Source organism: Lissotriton vulgaris, chromosome 9 (assembly GCF_964263255.1).
Source record: "Lissotriton vulgaris chromosome 9, aLisVul1.2, whole genome shotgun sequence".
In the NCBI taxonomy this organism is placed as follows: Eukaryota; Metazoa; Chordata; class Amphibia; order Caudata; family Salamandridae; genus Lissotriton; species Lissotriton vulgaris.
In genome coordinates this window covers 390889011-390910234 of record NC_141697.1, presented here as the reverse complement: position 1 = coordinate 390910234, position 21224 = coordinate 390889011, and the positions used below count along the sequence as shown (strand labels likewise).

General features: G+C 40.5%; 1 protein-coding gene across 1 annotated transcript in view; it reads right to left on the bottom strand.

Annotated features, from left to right (window-relative positions):
- Positions 1–21224, bottom strand: part of LOC147690170 (cholesterol 24-hydroxylase-like) — a 440216-nt gene that overhangs the window by 47569 nt on the left and 371423 nt on the right. Inside the window, exon 13 of the mRNA XM_086937762.1 lies at positions 20613–20701. Coding sequence (XP_086793888.1) covers positions 20613–20701 — 89 coding nt within the window. The remainder of the gene's footprint in view (positions 1–20612; positions 20702–21224) is intronic.

The window sequence follows — 21224 nt, the reverse complement described above, 5'->3', positions numbered from 1 at the left end:
TCTACACCTGATACCCCTCCTCATATCCTTTGGGATTCCTTCAAGGCCACAGCCCGGGGTTTTATTATTGATTTTGTCTCTAAGAAGAAGAAAAAATTCCTTCAAAAACGTAAAGTTACCCTTGCACACATTAAATCACTGGAACATCAATTCTATACTTCCTCTAATAAACATATGTCTCCTGAACTTCTTAAAGCTAAGATCGCTTTTAACAAGCTTACTACAGATTCAGCCTCGTCTTTTCTCCTCAGGAGCAGCGCACGATACTATGGAGGCCGAAATAAATCTGGCAAACTATTAGCTAATTATCTTAAATCACGTAAGGAACGAACTAACATAGATTCTATCTACTCCCCCTCTAATGTGCTTTTACATACAAATGCAGAAATCCTGGAACAATTTCATTCTTTTTATGAATCTTTATATACACCTGAGAACCCTCCCACCCCAGACCTCCTTCAATCTTATTTTGATAACCTACCTCAACCAGATACCTCCCACCTTAATTTTTTGGCCATTGATACTGATCTCACTATTTCGGAGCTGTCCACTGCTTTATCCTCCCTCACTAAAGGCAAGACTCCAGGACCTGACGGCTTTCCAGTTGAATTTTACCTACATTTTTCGGATCTCCTTTTACCTAAACTTCTATTTCTTTTTCAATCTTTTTGCTCTACTGGGTCGGCCCAAGGCTCATTTCAGGACGCTACCATATGCCTTATCCCTAAAGACGGTAGGGACCCTAAGTTTTGTAAAAATTATCGACCTATATCTTTAGTTAATGTGGACTATAAGATTTTTGCAAAATTATTAGCTCTCCGCCTTGACCCGCTCTTACCACATCTCATAGGGAAAGAACAATGTGGATTTGTTAAAGGCCGCCTTACCTCAGATAATTCCAGACTCTTCCTTAATGTGTTAAGTAAAGCCCCCTCACTATCAATTCCCATTGCCGCCATCTCAGTCGATGCTGAGAAAGCCTTTGATCGGGTTGACTGGTCCTTTCTCATGGCTTCCTTAAAATGGCATGGCTTCCACCCTAAATTTATATCTTATATTTCTTTGCTATACTCTTCGCCCAAAGCCTCTGTTCTCGTTAATGGTCAACTCACTTCCCCATTCACGCTTCAACGTGGAGTCCGTCAAGGTTGTCCTTTGTCACCTCTTTTATTTATTCTGGCGCTTGAACCCTTCCTCACCTCTATACGTAACAATCCCTCCATTTCCGGATTCCCTTATGGTGCTCATCATCTTAAATTATCTGCATATGCTGACGATATCCTTTTATTTATTTCAGATCCGGCCACCTCTATTCCCTCTTTATTAAGTGAATTTCAGAAATTCTCTTTGGTCTCAGGTTATAAAATAAATTCTGACAAAACAGAAATTCTTCCGTTAACCAAATTTTGCCTTCCCCACTTCTTTACGGCTACCGGCTTTGCTTGGAATTCTAAGAAAATTAAATATCTTGGGGTTCTTTTTTCTAACTCTATTTCCTCTTCTATTCAACTTAACATGAATGCAGTCATCTCTAGAATAGAATCACTACTCGCTTCTTGGAATCCTCTGTTTCTCTCCTGGTGGGGTCGTCTTGACTCCATTAGGATGATGATTGCCCCAATTTTGATCTATTTATTATCCATGCTTCCAATTCGTATCCCTATTTCATATTTCCGCCGCATTGATTCGGTTTTGTCCAAATTTCTCTGGAAACAGAAAAAGGCTCGTATTTCTCTCTTACGCCTCCGCAAATCTAAACTCAATGGTGGAACCAACTTTCCAGACTTTCGCCTTTATCACAAGTCTTTCTCACTTCGACAAGCTTCCCGCTGGCTTTCTCAGGAAACCTCACCCTTTTCTCCCCTTTGGCTTTCTGTCGAACAGGAGTTATTACTTCCTTACTCTTTACAAGAGGTTATCCGCTTCACTTCTAAAGCCCCATGTCTTAACCCCCTTTTATTCAAACATACCTCTTCTCTTCTACGGCCTTTAGTCTCCTCTACTCCGGTCACTCAGGAATCCTTCCTACTATTACCTATATGGTATAACTCACTCATATTAATAAATAACAGACCTATCGCATGGCCCTCATGGAGAGCGAAAGGTATCATCTGGGTACGTCATCTGTTTGATGGCTCATCCCCCTGTTTGTTTCCTCAACTCCAATCTCAATTCTGCTGCCCTTCTTCTTTTGCAAAGAAATTCCTCATCCTTATGGAAACCATTTTAGATCGTTATTATTCTCTTCCGTCTGAGAGCCTACCAGCCTCACCTCCCGCTCTACTTACCGTCCTCTCTACTGTTCCTAAAGCTTCCCTTATTTATCGCTATTTCTCAGCCCCTGACCCAGACCGTCTTAAATCGAAATTAGAATTGTCTTGGGAGGAGGATTTGGGTTCTTTATGGTCAACTTCTCTTTGGGACAAAATATGGGCCAGATCTTTGAAGATTTCCCGCACTGCCTCTCTTACTCAATCCCTATTTTTCTTCTATCACAGACTCTACCTTTCTCCTCTTTCTATATCTCGCTTTCACTCCAATTCTATTCCTACTTGCTGGACCTGTAATGCTCCCAATGCAGATCTTTTACATCTTTTCTTCCTCTGTCCATCAGTTCGCATTTTTTGGACTCAGATATTCTCTCGCCTTTCCCGTATTTTCACCATTTCTACTCATTTTTCCACTTCCATTGTGTTTCTGGGTAGCCTTTCAGATGATCTGGATCTCCCTCCACACTCTCACGGCCTTTTTGACCTTATGTTAGCCCTTGCATTACAACACATTGTCTCTAACTGGAAATCCTTGAACAATTTGTCTCTAAATTGTTGGTGGAATCTAGTATGTCAATCACATAGACTTGATGTTGCCTTTGCTTCTTCCTGCAAACCCTCCCGAAATGTTGAACTTTACTGGTTACCTCTCACTTTATATTTAGATCAATCTGCCAAAAAGACATATTCTCCAGTTTCCTCGGATAATTTCAAACCCCCTTGAACACATGTACTCTTGCCTGTAGTTTATGATATTTCAATTTCACTGTTGTGATTTTTCTTTTTAGTTTTATACTTGTTTCCTTCTCGCTAAAGGTTCTTATTTCAAATAGTCGCTAAATATTGTGTATTTTACTGTACTCTTTTGACTGACATTTATTGAATTCTCTAGTTTTTATTCATTCCTTTCCTATTACCATGTTTTTATTTACCTCCCCCTCCTCCCCCCCGTAAAATACTTCAAAATGCTTGGTTTTTTCACTGTGATATTGGTTACCTATGTTTATTTTATTCCAATATTTAACTTTTTCTTATATTTTACTGATGTCACCTTATTGTAATATCTGATTTTACTCTAATAAAGCTTTCAAACTTAAAAAAAAAAAGAATAGTTCATTTTTTATGGCACAAAATTACATTCAATAATATTAATCAAAGCTTCAAAAAAATAATTTGTTTTGTGAAAAATCGATACACTGTACAAATTCATTCGATTAAATTCAAGTATATGTTAGAATCATGGTACAAAATAAAATGCAAGTAAATTATGCATATATTATTCTTTTTAAATGTCATAACTGTTAACTCACCAGCATTAAATAGAGAATACGAATGTCCACTCTGTATACGCTAGTGCTAAACTCCATTACCAATTCATCTTTCGCTATCGGTTAGCCTTTTAATCATTTAACAGTTCAACTGTGTTACCACTTGATTAATTTAGTTTGTTTGCTGCCACCAATCTTATGTTACCACAGTTCCCTCACGGTGTTACTTGTCTGAAATAGTGCGTGCTTTAAACTAGTGCACCACATGATTCATTACATACACTTTGTGCCAACTGACAATATTTAATTTCTTACTGATCTTCACAACTCAGTATTTGCTTTGTGACCTTTCCTTCCACATGCATGTTAAAACCATCTAAAAAACTGGTGGGCCAATCATTCTGTTTTAGACTCCTAAGTGCACAGAAAGATCTTCACCAGAGTTAAGCCCAAAAAGTATTGAAGAGTATAATGTACCTAGATTCAAGTTGACGTAGTATACATATTCATTGAAAAAACAAAGATTTGCGGGATAAGTTATTCTTAGGTGAAAATGTTAGGTAAAACAAACTGAAGTCCACCAGTTATTGTCAGCTCAAGTCATTTTAACTTATGCTGTAAAGAAATTATAACGTGCGCTCTCACCATTCCCCAGTGTTGCTATCAATTATGTAATTTCATATGTAATTAGCATGTGTTATATGCAGTCATTGAACATGTCATGAGTGATGCAATGTGTGAGGGTTCAAGCAGTGCACTGTGAGAGCATGAGTGGCTACGATTATTAGTAGTTACTGTAAAAAAAATAATTTAATAAAGCATTTTTAATAACATTAACCACAAACATGTGTTAAGTCCTTTTTTTCACACTCTTCAAGCTACAAACTGTAACCATAGACCCAACCACAAGGGGTCCCCACACTCCAGATGAAGAGCATACAGCTCCACCTAGAAGTGCTTTAAAAAAGATGGTAAGCTTTCCTGGGGTCATGTATTCAATGACCCAGGCGACTAACTGTCAGTTTTTTAAAATGTTCTTGGGGGCGGTTGCTGCACTCCCTGCAGCCCCCACAACATTAAAAAAAATGGTTGGTGGGGCCTCTGCACCTTCTTAGGGGCACCACCAGGATCAAAAAATTTAAACAGAAAGCCTTTGCAGGGCTTCGTGGGGTGTTCCCTGGTGGGAGCGGGGAATTTGAAATGAGCGGGCCTAGGTTCAAGGCCCTCTGCAGCCCTTTGGCAACCATGCCAGCACATATCTTAGGTGCCTGCAGGAGCTGACTCCATTGATTTGCTTCTGCCTTGTGGTCGTTTTTTTATCTCCTTTTGTAAGGCAGGAGCAAACCTATGTTCCTGGACGGCAGGGACTTACATTCCTGTTAACGTCGCATGAAAATGTGGTCCTAACTACAACTATCAAGCTATATATATATATATATATATATTTATATATATATATATATATATATATATGTTCAAAAGAAAGAGGTTGCTGCTCTGGTGTAACGCACTCGCCGGAGGTCAGGCCAGTGACAGTGCTACTCTCTCAGGTATTCTATCCACACAAACGCCGCCTATGCGTTTCGGGACACCTCCCTTCCTCTGGGCAGCATAAAACACAACTGAAAGGCACCAACAGTCATTTATGGAAGTCCCTTCTTTATTTTGCATAATCAATCCCAATGTAAAATCAGGTAAGTGACTCTGTTGAATGATGGGACTAGAAGTCCTGATTACCAAATCCAAGTGGACGCTGGCCTCCAAAGTGTGATAATTATCCTCGTGGGACAAACAAAGTTCAAAGGAGCACCCTGACGATACAGAAGACCCCTCCAGCTCTGCTGCGCATTGCAAGATGCATTGCTGCAGACCCACTTGGGTCTCGTGGTGCCGAATTGGGCTCGGCATAGTTTGTTTATCAACAACGGACTATTTTGATTGATGTATAAACCAGTCCCAGACTGCAAAAGAATGCAAATTACTCAACTGAGTTTTATTTGTCCAATGAAAATAAATTAGGGGATACGCTGGTAACTAGTGCTTGCCTTGATTCTTCAGATGCTGTCCATGAGGAAGGGCGCATGTCCAAAAAGCGTCGGACAGGAGAACGAGTGAGGATTATGCCCGTGGTAGCTTATCCCCGGCACGGCTTTCCAGTAATTCAGAAACTAGCATCTCGGCTGGTTGTTTAAGCTTTTTTCATATGCATCCCATTTGGAAATCTCTTCATTTGTTACCCATTCAACAGAAAACATACTTCAAAAACCTATGCATTGTGGTTCACTATATTTATTGGCCTTTGCCAGGATTTATCTCCTCTCGCTTTACAAGGTACTTCCCTAAAAGGTCTCTTTGTTTTTCAGAACATCTCTTACTCTCATTTTCAAAATACCATAAAGGCTATATGACTTGGTGGGGGATCTGTTTTGGCTCTCTCCCCTAACCTTTGGATTGCTTTGCACTGACCTTAAGAAACACCTTAATTTCAGAAAGTAACTTAAAGTCAATCAGTTGAGTAAGAGTGAAGTAAATTGCAAATATATCACTACAATTGCTTTATATATTGATCATACTTGTTGATCTGTGTTGAGGTCATAGCGTGTTATATACGTAATACACTGGTATGTGTTAGAGGTTCCATCTGGAATGCAGGGGCATTGGAAGCCAGTTGGGCAGAGAAAACAAAAAGTGCAATCAAGTAAAGCTTGATGGAGGACTGTTCAGTTTAATAAAGGCCTGGCGGAAACTACATTTGCCTGGCCATGACTACTACAAACACCTTTGTCCAGTCATATTCCATCAGCCTTTAGCTCTATCACCCTTTGCTGCTAAGTGATAAATTGTTTGTTCATGTGCTTTATGAAATTATTATAACATAACAGAGATTTCAGGTTACGGAGACACATTTAGGTCTGAATCTGATACTAGAAAATCATGTTTTTGTACATTAGCACTGAGATTGTGCAGTGTAATATTATTCAGGCTAAATTAATGCCTGTTTTCGTGTTCAGCATGCCATATGAGTAAGGACCAGACCTTGGCTAATGTGAAATATTTTACTACCTGTCCACCAAAAGTTTCAAATACACTAGTACAAATGTTTGTACAGTTCTGGGAAGAGCTGTATGTGGCAGTGTTTCAACATATAGTTTCTTTGTTAGGAGATACCAAACGTCTTGGACAAATCAATCAACTATGCCGAAAGTGAGATTTGGAACCAGGGTCTTGGAGGGTAATAGTCCTATTGGATTTATTATCAAAAGTATTTGCTAAGTTATTGCTTAAACGTGCTTTGGGGTGTATAGTTAAGAATTATCCCATACAAGTAATCCTCATTTTAAGCTGTGTTAGCACTGGCCACCAGTTTTTGTTCTCTGTGGAGGTTGAGGTTATTTTTATAGAAAACAACTGTGCATGCCTCTTTTGTTGGATTCCATACTATCTTCAACAGGTTGAACAGTCCTTCGTTGTGGGTAAAATGCAAAAAGTAAGCATTCCACATCTACTCATTCAACTATTTAAAGTAGTATATTTATGTTAACTAAGCTCTTCTCAATTTGGGCAGTTCTTGGTTTAAGTAAATCCTGACACAGAGTAGCCTAAAGCAAGGCTGCATCATTGTGTCTCTGCTGTCTACACTAGTCCTTGCTGATTACAATGGAGTTTGAAGATAAAAGTGCTTTTATTCTCCAGGTTATGGGGAATTAATGAATATTCTGTTATACACCAATGATGTGGTGATTGTGGATGGAATAGCTATAGGTTTTCAAGGAATGGTAAATAAGATGTAGGTCCCCTGTAATGAACATTTCTTGTAGTTTAATATACCCAAAACAGGGTCATGGTAAAGGGTAAACAAAGACTTGTGTTTTGTGGTTCTTGCGAGCTTAACAGCTGGCCGTGGTGTGTGAATATAAATATTTAGGTGTGATATTTAAAAATATATGAACATGGAAGTTTCACTAGGCAGTTACTATTAAGAATGCACTCCAAGCAATGAATGGTCTACAAAGGTTCTGTCTCTTCTATTCATTATATGCCTAAAAGCCATTGCTAAGGACATCATAAAAATAAAATTCCTAGGATGCTTCCTTTCCTTTATTATCTACTTTAATCCAAGTAGATAATAATGAAATTAGGGATATCTCTGAAGCTTGCCAACTTCTTGGTGGATGAATATACATTGAGAAAAAAACACATTGAGTTGGTCAAATCTTTTAATAGTAGTGGACAAACGTAAACAATGTATTCCAGATAACTGATAAGCATATACATCATTTAGAACAGGTTAAATTCCTGGAAAAACTGTATACTCAAAAAGAGGGCATTTATGAATTTAAAGAAAAATGTAAATGTTTGACAAAACATTAGGAATGGATTTCTTCTTCTACATTTCCTAGTCCATTGTTTTACACATTTGATGTTAAAACCTATCGTGATATGTTGGAATTTATAACTGACTCAGAAAATTTAGATTTTGCAATTGTCTCATAAAAATGGCAAAATATTTTACCAAGTGTATGATATTAAGTATTTAAAGTTTGTTTTTTATGTATTATGTTGGTATTTGTAATGACAGTTGGTTAAATGAACAATTTAACTGACTACTTCAGAAGATAACTGTGTTTCTTTATTGAGAGAAAATCAGAACATTTCCCCTTGTTAACATGAACTGTTAAGGGAGCGTTATGTTTTGTGAATGCAGCATCCATTTCTGTTCAAAATATGAATTGTATGGTATGAATGATGCATGAAAGAAATAGATTATGCTGTCACTTTTAGGCAAAATCATTCAAAATGGGAGGATTGCCACAACTTTTCATTTTACAAAATCAATTTGGAAACTGTTTGCTCTAAAATAGAAAGCATGGCTTGAGTTAGCACAGCCTGACTGGACAGCACACTTGTCTATAGGAATAGAGTCCTGAGTAAACTTCCATCTTCACTTTAGAAGGTGGATAAGAGAACCACAGTATTTCTCAATGTTGCACGTGAATTAATGTATTACAGGACAGAATAGCAGTAAAAATCAAAACTTCACTTTACCATACAAACTCAAAATATCTAGGGCTATAAAAGTAGAGAATCATCAGAGTACCTAAAATAGCAGTACACTGTCAGGAGGAATTTCGAGGTGTAGAGTGAAAGGAAGAAAAGATTTGCAAATGACATCCTAGATGCTTAAAGTATGGATGAATCAATGTTAAGGATGGAAAGAGAAAACAATAATGAAAAAGGTTTTAAAAAATCTATACTATCACATTACATATATGCCAGTTCAGTTCAGTTTAAATCTTTATTCGACTATTAAAAAAGGTAGCCATAAAAGTACAATCATATTGAATTTAAGAAATATGTTAAAAAGGCGGATACAATCATCATTAATAAAGATCATTTCATTTCTTTTATTATATCAAGATACATTCTCACATTAATTGCTTCAAAATAAGCAAAGCATTATTATAACGTATATATGTCATTCCAAATAACAGTGGAAATCCTGCATGTTTTAACTTCACATGGAGCCCATTATTATTTGTATCTAATTATTTTATTATTTAATTACTGGTGATGTTGGCTGTATTAAATTATCTATTGTTGTTGGTTCATCCAATTTTAGCGTTCTTTTATACATATTAGGTAGCTTAGGTATGTTTCCTAAAATTCCAACAATGTAAAGTATTGACAACTACCCCTTACCTCTTGAAAAGTGAGTTGACTGAATTACCACGTCAAGAGGGGGAAGTGTCAATTCATGCATGTAAATTACCTTATTCAGGAGATTTACAGATGGATTTAGTAGCAGACAAAGTAAATAGATGAAGGATTAGTACACAACTTGATTGATTGACTGCTTTTTTGTATTTATTGGGTGCAACGTGCAGCACTATGTGGTTTCTTTGTGCGTAACCTACTGAAATGCCCAATAACAAGCAAAAGTCAAAGAGAGGCTAAAATTACGCAAACGGTTCATGAAAAATAACATTTTTAATGCCCTTCTCCTAAAGAGCATGCAACTAGGCATTTGCTTTAAAAAGAGGGACAGGCTGTGTGTAAAAATGTCTCCTGTCCCTTGTTCGGTGCGTAAACAGTGCCCACTAGTAATGTCTGGCCCGCTACCTGAAAGCTGTGGACGAGGAGCCGCCCCTTGATCTCAGCCTCTTTCTGCAAGACCCTCCCCTCAAAGGATTTGGCTACCAGTATCGCTACCCCCGCTACCTTTTTGTGAGTGGATGAGAAAAACTGCCAAGGGAAGGAGCGTGACTTAAGTCTATGATGGTCCTTATATATTAGGTGTGTCTCTTGCAGGAGGCAAATGTCAGCTTTCGAGTGTTCCAGGAAGGACAGTATCGCCTTGCGCTTGACCGGGTTGTTACCGCTGGGGCTGTTTTATCCTTTGTTGTGGCTTCCTGTTCGTTCTCGCATTTTTATTGGCTCTGCTTGCACCTCCATGGCACCTCTTTTGACGCGGCCGGCCCGAATGGGTTGTAGGCGGCTTGCTGTGTTAATTGTGCTGGCCGTTGAGTCAGTTAGTCATGAGTACGCAGTGACTCTGTCTTAGGCCGCCTCCTATTTGGGTCGGCGTAGATGACTTTGAGAGGTGCACTGCGCTTGTTTATTGCTCAATAAAAAGATTTAATACTAAAAAGAGGGACAGGTAACTCCATATTTTGGAAGCATAATTATGAAAATTGTGGCTGTCATGTGCAAGTCTTCTTTATGCTGAGGATCTGCAGTGGAACAGTCTATTTCTAGTGATGGTACATTCATCTCCTTTACAAGAGTTGCAGTGACCCATGAGGTGTTGGTTTCCCTCTGGGTGATATTTTTTCTCCCCCATTAGACCTAAGGAGATGTAAAAAGGCCAAACATCCCTGGTTTAAGGATAGTTGTCGGATGGCCAAGTTGGTATTGATAGAGGCAGAGACAGACCTCTAATCAGAGAAAAGAGAGCGCTATATAGAGCTAGCATCAGTGAAGCAAAACAACTATGGGAGTTGGACAAGGGGAATACCTTGAAACAGGCACTATCCACCACTGATATGAATGCTTTCTGGTGTATAGGTAATACAGGTAGTAGTGAAGGGAAGCAGGCCATCGAACCAAACATCACAGCTGATATTGGGAAACAACTTTTTGAGGCTCTGTATCTTCGGCTGGAGGATGAGGGCACTAGTAAAGATAAAGATCTTTCTCCACCACCGCAAGATATCTGCTCTGAGGCCCCTCAGATAACACCTACAGAAGTAACTAGTGCCATAAGTAAAATTGCACCTTCCAAAGCTCCAGGACTTGACAAGATCCCAGGTGACCTCTTTCGTACCGAGCCATCTATTTGGGGCCCCTATTTGTGGACCTTGTTTAATGCCATACTACAGGGAATCGCAATTTCAGCAACGTGGCTGGCACGGAAATCCTGCTGGATCACAAGAAGGGCTCATCACTTCTCCTCTCCAACTACAAACCCATACATTTAATTGACATTAGTCAGAAAATATTTGCCCTTGTACTGCTGGATTGTCGCCAGACCTGGATGGACGGACTTAAAATAATGAGCCCAATTCAAGCTGACTTTAGGAAAAACACGTCCACTATAGACCAAATATTCAGGATTCAACTCTTGTACTGTGCAACAGTGACCATAGAGGGTGGCAGCCTCGATTTGATCTTCATGGATTTTCAAATCTGCATTCGATCTCGTACCAAGAGATAAACTGTGGACTGTCTTAAGTGATCTGGGGGTCTTGTCCTATCTTTGTGCCATGCTTAGGCATTTGCACGAAGGCAATTATGCCCCAATAAGGTTCGGCAAACATGGTGAACTTACCTCTCCCATAGCTATAGATAGAAGGGTAAGGCAGGGATGTGTGCTAGCACCCACCCTCTTTTGTCTATTTATAAATGCACTGGTGGATACACTGAACGCAGGGAAGGTTAATGATGCATCCAAGATAGCGAACCACAAAGTGCCCGCCATGATGTTTGCCGACGACACTCTCCTGCTTTCAAAGTCGCCAAATGTTATACAGAGGGACATTAACAACTTCAAGGCTTTCTGTGATATCAGGGGTCTTGAGATTAACTGCCAAAAGACCAAATATATGATCTTTAATCCAACAAGCTCAACTCACCCTAATTCCAGCTTTCATGGTATCCCATTGGAGAGGGTCTCTGTATTTGAGTACCTTGGGGTCATTTTAACAGAACAAATGGACTGGGGGGCCCAAATTGATAAAACAAGTCTAAAATTAGCACAGAGCACAGGAGGGTTGCAGGAGCTATACAGGAACTCCTTCCGTTAACCCTTTTGGTCCACTTCTAGAAATGTAAAAAGTGCAAACAAGGGGTGCCGAAAATGTATGGGTTTGAAATCTGGGAGTATGGTTACCATGTCTGAGAACACTTTTATCAGGCTGCTATTTGGCTTTCCCCCCAGGTCTCCCCTTACACCGCTTCTAATGGATTTGGGGGTTAGGCCAACTGCCGAAGAAACTGCCCTTAGACCCCTGATGTATTGGCGCAGCATATGGGTAACCCTGGAACTGGCCGTGTATAGGGATGAGTTGAAGGAGATCCTGGGCCTGCAGGGTGCATGGAAATTACAGTGGTTAGCGTATGTCACAAACTCACTTGTGGAGATGGGTAGAGCGAGTTTATCGCATAACACTGAGAAAGCTTGTATTACAAGTTATAGAAAATAACTGGTTTGGAGCTTAAGGGAGGGCAAACTTGCCCATTTACAGCGGAGCCCAGCAACAGGTCTACTGACAGTGGCCTTTTTGAGTATAAAAGACCATTACATCCTAGAGTCTGCCCTAGAAGAGATAAAACCTGCGCTAGCGAGGAAACTGCATATTCAGTTCAGACATGGCGTCCTGCCGCAGTGCGCCTTTTCTAACTATTGGGCATGTACACTTTCCCTAGTTTGTCTGGCTTGTAATAAAGCAGAGGAGTCAGAGCTGCATGTATTCTTTTTCTGGCCTGGCTACAGAAAGTCTAGATGCTGCTGGCTAATCCAAAAAACGTTGTGCAGAGGCTTTTAGGGTGTTGAAATACAACACTCTTTCTCCAAATGTATTTGCGGTGTCACGCTTCCTACTCTCCATGTGGTGTGTGCCCAAGTCGCTCCTGAAAATTATTGTACAGGATTTAGCTAACAAGACTCTTTTTCTCTATTTTTAACCAAGCCCCCTCCATTTAGCTTTCTTAATGTACTTTTATACCTGATTTTAAAAAGTCCTTTTTAGTATTTTATTAATCTGAGATGCACCAGCTCCATCTTTCTGTATTAACTGTATATTTTATCATTATGGCTCCATGTATGTGTTGTTATATACCCTGCTTATTTATTGGAGTGTGGGATAATAGCTTGCAATAGTATTTTATGACCCTGGTCTTTGAGTCTGGGCCCTGGTGATGCTTCTATGTATTATCATTTTTTATGCACTTGCACTTTTATGGTCTAATGGATGCAATAAAGTATTTGAATTAAATTGAATAAGAGTCATCAAGGCAACCCTTTTTTATGGAGAAGTGAAGCAAGCACACCTCCTCTCTTGTGATTGGTTTAAATCCGGGCTGTTCTTGTGTAAAGTCTTTTCTGCTGTACTAAGTAAAGATTTTTTCTTGTAGACTCTGAGTTATTCTTATTTTCCCTATAAACAGTTAGCATTTGCTAAAACATTGCGAAATTCCTGAATAACAGACATAATACAAGCAAGACAAGGAGGAGCAAGGACATTTTTTATTACATTAAATAGCTGCCAAAAGGAGATTTTTACTTCCATGATTTGGTTACTAAGAAAGAAGTATTTGGCAGTCACAAGAAACTGCTTGGATACCTTTAATTAATGTTTATAATGTTTTAAGTCTGCATCAGAATATGTAGGTCTCCACATTGTTGTTGATTCACCAAAATGCACACCAGGAGGTGACGTCAGAAGCACTTTGACCTTGAATCTTCCCAGGAAGTAACGTCACAAGACCTTAACCTTGATAAGGTCTCAATAATTTACATCACTGAAGTTACAAACAACGGCCTGATTAAAATAACAACACAATACATACAAATGTCTATTTAAGATGTCACCTATATCAGGGTCCTTACATAATATACCAGGGGAACACTATTTGCTTCACTTTTTTATATGAAATCATTGTGGGTGTGTTGTCTAAATGGGATATGTTGCCACAAAACAAAGAACAGCATAACAATGTAGTTACAGCAAATTCTGTGAGGATTTAATTGTTCCCTTAGTATATACCACAATGAGAAAGTTATTGATGAATCATAGGGAGAGGGAGAAATGAGATTTAAGAAACAATAGTAGTTATGTCTACGTGTGTTAATTGATAGAGAAGATTGGGGTTATTTACAAAAGTAACTTACACATGTGAATAATTTACATATGAGATTTACTCCTACGCTTTGAATAACTTTACTACTTGAGCGCAAAGTTACTCAGAAGTTTACATTTGCATGTCTCCTCCCACTGAAAAGGTGCTAAGTAATAAGTCCAACACCACACATGGTCATCTACCGATACTGCAAAACCCTCCCATAGAAAATATTGGAAGTTGATAAAGCCACATAAGAAATACTGTCAACGCACCCTAAATCCTTTGTGTCTGCCACCTTGATGCAGGCAATCAGACCGTTGGTGTTAGCTTGTGGAAAAGGCAACTCTTAATAAGGATGGCGGTGCAGTTCCCCTATACCGACCTATGGCGGCTGCCTTTCCCCGACCAAAAACCTGGCGTTCTGCTGACAATCTCGGTGGTTCAGCTGCAGTCTTTGTAAATGCAATCTGAGCAACTGATAATACGGTGGTCGGACTGGCAAGCTCTCCACGCTTGCACTGCCACCGCAGGTACAGCCGCCCATGGACCACCAAACTCGTAATAAGGGCCTAGCGATTCAGGTGTGTGCTAGGACTGTGTGGAAGATTGTGCACATTATGAATATGTGTATGCCTGCGACCATGTCATAAACATATGTCTGCAAACATTTGTACATAAAACATGTCTGAGAGTGTGAAGATGTGAGCGACAGAAGAGTGCCCAAAGTTCAAATGAATCTAGGTTTAAACAGGAGGGTGTTAGGCATATAAATGCGAGACAGCAATCAGTGAACAAAGGTGGCAAAGGCATTGATGTAAACAGGTTAGAGGAGTCTTTGTGTCCATAAATTAATGGGCAATAGGTATGTGGGGCTGGGTACACAGATATAGGGTCCTGGGATGTAAACAGATGAGAGGTTATATGCAAACAGGTCAAGGAGCTAGATGCAAATGGGTTAGAGAGACACTGGTATACACAAGTTGAAGGGGCTACATGTCATGCACACAGGTAAAAAGGGCTAAAAGTATGTATATTAAAGGAGATTACGTGTACAGAGGTGAAAATAAACTATGTGTGAATAGATGTGAGAGCAGTTATATGGACTCAAGGTGGTCTTGGAAATCTCAAATTGTTTACTTTAAGTCTGAGTAGATGAGGTGGTCCTATGCAAACAGGCGTGAGTAGTAGGCGCCTACAGGTGAAAGCGATTTAGGCGCATAACGGTTATGGATTTCTTAGTGAATTGTGCTTTGTAGATACAGGTAAAATGAATGTTTGTGTACAGTTAAAAGGGCCAAGGTGTACAAGGATAGAAGGAACTAGGTGCACACAGGCAAGATGTAGCTTAGTGGATATAAGTGAGAGTAAGTCTAAAAGGCATCCACACAAGATGGAAGCGGTTAATGCACACAGGTGAGACACGACTTAGAGAAGAAACATGCAGCAGTTCTATGTGCACTCTAGTGAGAGGAGTCTACAGGCACACATGGTGCACACAAGCAAGAAGTGACCAGGTGCACACAGGTTTAACATAAAAAAAATGTATCCTGGTGCGTATCACCTGTTGATAGTTCCAAGAGGCAGTTCACTTTGAGGAGTACAGCACTCCTACGGCTAACATGATTAGTTTATATCATGGGTATCAAAAGCGAATCCGGGAAGAATAGATTTATTGAGGATTTTCGATCTTATCCACATATAATAAATTCACATGTAATTAGTCTAAATGAAACTGTTTTATAGTGTCAGTGGTTATCACAAAAATCTGGACCTATGTCGGATTCTTCTGGTGTTACTAATTCAATGATTGTGTCAAGTTCAGCAAGTAATGTTCTTTACTTACAGTTCTGCGGGAACTTCACGAAACGAAGAAAGGTCCACTACTTCCCCAGTGTGCATATCTCACCCAACAATGTCAAAGTATCAATAGCAACTTGGGGAAGAAGGGAAAAGAAAGCAAGAAATAGAGAAGGTCCCATGTCGCACCCCAGTCAGAATCAGGATTGGTCAGTCAACAGCGAAAGTCTGTTATAAAGAATAATTGAGGAACAGGTAAGTATGTGTGCTCTCTATAAGTATAGTCTCTGTGTTATATGTTATCTGTTTATTTGCATATATAAGTACCTGAATAACTCCCTTCTTCCAAGTATTATGTCCACTGGGGTGAAAGAGAGGGCATAAGCATCTAAAGAAAAGACAATAGGGTGAGTATCATGTGAAAATAGAGTATACAAAAGAATGGCAGTAAAAGTAATGTACTAACCCACCTACCATATGTAACTGGTGTTCAGGCTGCTTTGTCAAAAATTTATTCTGGAAACCTCCTCCTTGATGTGTAAAATAACAAATGTTTCCTTACTTTCAGGAAGAAACTGAGAATAACTTCAAAAGAAAGAGCTGATCTCCATAACGCGGGACTCTTAATCATTTAAGTATACTACTCAAAAATATATTAGGCTCAAAGAATACAGCGAGCAAGCGCTGTTGTCAATATAACAGTAATGCAGCTTTGCTAATCTCTGTGTTGCAGGAACCAACCGTGCTAACCCAGAGAACGAAGACTGGAACCGGATGAGGCGAGGAGGTGCCCCCGATCAAGATAACGCTGTAGAAGAGGCCGCTAAAGCGAGGGAAGCCAACACAGAGAACTACAGCCCAGAAATACAGATAGGTGAACCGGAACAGCTGAGCTCAATCCCGATGCTGGAACGCGATGCGTCAGTGTCCAAGATCATAGCGTGTTTATGCCCTTGGCTGGCTCATGCATTGATATGGGAGCCAGACATCTTAGTAGTTCTTGAACTGTTGGAGCTCGTAGTGGGCAGCGCGTCATGAAGAGTGGGTAACCAGTAGCTCTGACAGACTGGCATTCAGAGGGTAGGTTTTGGATCCACAAATTAGTGATTAAAAAAATAATTTTGCCTGTGCGAAATCTAGTCACGTTGTCATTTTTTTTACATGTTGCACAGTAGTTGAGCAATATGGCTGAAAGTAAAAACGGCAGCACTGTGATACGACCAGCATTTATCTCAGCATACAATTTTTTCCCTAGTGTAAGCCATGTAGCACAGCAGCTCAACTGCTGTGCACCCTGGAAGAAAACATTGACTGACTGCACCTGGAGGCCACCCTCCCGAAAACATGTAAACAAAGAGAGAGGGTGTGTCGTAATGGCCACACCTGCGACTTTGGAGTTGTTCAAGTTCACGCTTTTTAAACAAGCTATGATGGATCGCCGTGCAGGCAAAACCTAAAAAAACAACAATACAATATAACAAAAATCTCATGAAAACATTAATGTTTAACCCTTTGTATGCTGATGACTGAACCGCTCTGTCATCAGCTGTCGTGGCGCTGTGCTGATGACGGAGCGGTTCCGTCATGGCTGGGCGTTCTATTGAGCGGGCGGGGCCTTGACGGAACCGCTCCGTCATGAGCACAGCCCAACCGCGGCTGATAACGGAGCGGTTCCGTCACCAGCATGCGGCCGCCCCGCCCCCTTAGCACTGCAGCGGAATAGCCGCCGCAGTGAAGGGGTTAAAGGCTCAGAGATGAATATGTAGGACTTAAGAAGTTTGGCTGGTTACTTATCATGTGGCAGTGTCTTCTGGCCAGTAACCTTTGGGGTTTGAAGGTGGACATGCATCCTGTAACCTTTAATTGCAACAAGCTGGGAAGAAAACAATTGGCACTGCCAGATTCGTGATTTAACCTTAGCAGTGATATGCTGGTCATAAAACTCTTCGTTTCAGGCTGAGGATTCGACTTTTCCAGATGTCATGGTGGCCAATGTCAGGTGGTCTCACAACCTTTGGTAGTGCAACCGAATCCTAGCTTATATATAAAGAACTTGTACACATACAGTTTTTTGGTGCAGTCAAGTGATATGAGTCTGAAGTAGGTTAGCAATGAAGTTTTTGGTAGTTTCAGGATGAGGCAATGCAACCTAAAATGGGGCATGGATGTGATCGTAACCTTCTGATAATGTCATGGATGGCTGTTGACAGTATTGAGGCAGAGAAGCAACCTTCGTTGATGTGATCTGCAAGAACAACCAAAAGATACCTAATGGCTCTTCTTCATGGGATAGTGAAATGTCATCTTCAAGGGAGTCATAATGATGACTCTGGTGTGAACAATTGCTGAAACCTGTGAACCCTTGCAGTCTATCAAATAAATAGCCTATGCTGCCACTATAGAATACTGCCACACTCAAGGTGTGTTTGGGTTATAAAATAACCAGGTGAGTAGGGTCAAGCAACAACAATACAATCTTTGCAAGACCTGATGGGACATCATATGATTGCAGAGAAAAGTTTGCAGAGAAACATGCACAGCCGCAAAGTATAGGACTCGCCAGCTGTGATGCTGGGTGTGACCGCTGCAAGAGAAAGTCCCTTGGCTGATGTTCTGGAAGTGGCTTCATGACGGGATATAGTTTTAAGTGCCACTATCGAATACTGGCACACTGGATGAAATTGCATGTGGGTTATAAATTAATCAGGTGAGCAGGGTCAAACCACAACAATAAGACCTTGGATGACCTGTTGGGAGGTCATATGATTGCAGAGGAAAGGGTGCAGGGAATTATGCCCAGCCGCTAAGTATAGGACTCGCCAGCCGTGATGCTGGGTGTGACCAGCTGCAAGAGAAAGCACCTTGGCTGCAACATTAGAAGGGGGCTCATGAAGGTAGATATTTTGAAGTACTGCAAAGCAACTTGACAGTGGCAGAAGCCAGGCAGATCTCAAGAGCACCGCCATGTTTGTTTCTCCATGCTGGGCAGGCAAGGCAAAACTCTGCATGGAAAGACGCGTAACCAGTTAGCGGATGCAACCACCTCGCATTTAGGGGAATAACTTTGGTACTTGCAAACCAAAACATATATACTGATGACCCTAAATAGGAGGGACGGACAAGCAGTAAACTGGGAAGGGGCATGCAGCGACAGGAGTGATGTGGTCGGAGGGACGGGCAAGTCACGAACAGAAATGCGAAAACAATTGCAAAATAATTGGCTATTATGGAGTGTTACCTAGAACTTAAAAAATAAAGTACCGTTCCAAGTGTGTGGCTAGTGGAAGGACACTGGTTGCAGGTAAAAGTCTTGGTCCAAGCTCCAGAGCAAGGATGAAGACTTGCAGCTGAGTTGGAGGCTGGGGGGAGGAGTAGGCATTGACTAACTGGAAGAAAGGAAACAAGAGTGCCGTGGGAACCAATCAATGGTAAGTAAAGGTAAGTAAAGGGTGGGCTCTAAGCCCCTTTTTTAAGATTTTGCTTTTGTTACAAGAGATTTCTCAAGACAAAACCTAATAAAAATGGCTTTCTCAGTACAGGCTTCCAGATATCCAATGCGCGCAGTCAGATCTAAATAGAGAGGAACAGAGAATTATAAACTGTGTTTAGGAAAAGTGCTTTTTTGGTGTGTATATTTATGCATTGCACCGGGTTGGAAAATTATGTGTGCAACTTGGCTTAAATAGCACCTGGTTGGAAAATTCTGTGTGAAAATTGGCTTAAATAAGGCAAGCTTATACATGTGTAAAACCTTTATTAACAAATATACTTTTATGAGTCAGCCCAGTTGGTTATGTCTGGGAATCTACCGGTTTTGCACTTGCAGGTGGAGATTCTTACTGGACCTTTGAGGCTGTATTTTGGTGTGGTCTTTGGGACTATATCTAGGCATTGTATGACTGTGCTTAGGTAAAGCATGGCTTTGGTTAGCATATGATTGGCAAGCCTGGGATTTTGAGCATGTGCTTAAGCATCTGAAGCTAGTTTTAGGAGGATATGGATTGTTGCTGGCCTATGACAGCTGTTCCCTTGGTCTATGCAACTAGCTTTTCATGGTTGTACCGCATGCACATCATCACAGCTGTCTTGTCAATAGTGCACTTTTATTTACTTTAGTACACTATTTTATTTTTCATTATGACTTAGTGTAGGTTTTTTGATTTCAGTGATATTATTTTCATTAATGCCACCAGGGTCAATGATATCTGACATTACTTCCTCTGATGCTACCAGGTCAAAGTTTATATACTGTGACTTTCTTTAATGCCATGTGGTGAATGGCCATCCATTGTCACTTCCACTACTTCTGGCATCTAGGTTCCTCAACATCCACCATGAGTGTGGTCTGCCTTGATTGCCACAGGAGTGCTGCTGTGACAAACTCTGGGTGAAAGAGACTGCCGATGAGCTGATGGGTGGGCCAGACTGGCCGTAGCGGGTACCGGTGTTTTCCTGGTGGGTTCGAAGGGTGGGGGCAATTTTGGACCCGTGGAGGCCGGTACCAACCCCTTGTAACAAAAGCGGTAGTGGTGTAGAAGAAGTGGTGCTTCCCACTAGCACTCCTGCTACAAGGGCTGGTCTAACAGATTGCCAGTGCTTGTTGCTGTTCCCATGGCTAAAGGGATAGAAGACCTGGTTTGTTATTATTCACCGGGTGAGGGCCAGCGCCGCTGAGGTTCCGTGGTAAAATGAACGCATGGCACACTCCTCTGTTCTCTGTAGTCTATGACAGCTTCAAAGAAATGGCCTAAGGGCAGACGTGTGCACCAGAAGGCACTTTGCTAGAGAGCTGAGCAAGTATTCAGCAGAAGAAAGCTGCAACTTTAAATTAAGCCTTAGGAACAAGTCCACTACATCTACAGAGTTGAGTCTCTCTGAATTGTTCCATGTTTTGCATCAAGTTATATGCATTAGGATATGTTAAATGCAGACTTACTTTGGAGCATCTGGGCTGAATCGGTCCGGATTGAAAACGAGTGGATCCTCATAGAACTTTTCCATCCTGCCCACAACATACATGCTGAACTGTAAACAAAAGTGTGTCCATTTTAGCGATTGAAAATAAAGGCGCATTCCAGATAATTCTTGTGGTTTATTGTAGATAATAAATACTAAGTTGATTCCTGCAAATATCTACACAAAATATACAATGTGCCTTGTTAAAAAGTAGGACTGCTGGGGAAGAGATAATAATTTACAGTAACATGACATTCATTTGAAAAATCACATTGTTTATATAGATAAATTACACATGCAACGTGTTTCAAGTATAGGTCTTGTCCATCCGCAGAGAACTATTAATCTATTGTCTATCTGTCACCCATTCTCAAAGTATTTTACCTGCCACGATGGTCACAAGATCACATGAAAATGTGATAAGATTTAGAAATGGCATCATCACAGCTGGAGTCACCTTCATATGCTTTGCAAAACTTCAATAAACCATTCCCTAGTTTTCAGTTTTGTATCTGAAAACCACATTCAGCCAGGTAACCAGCAGCTAAAAAAGCCAACTATGGTCTGCCACTTATATGACTTTCAGAGTTCC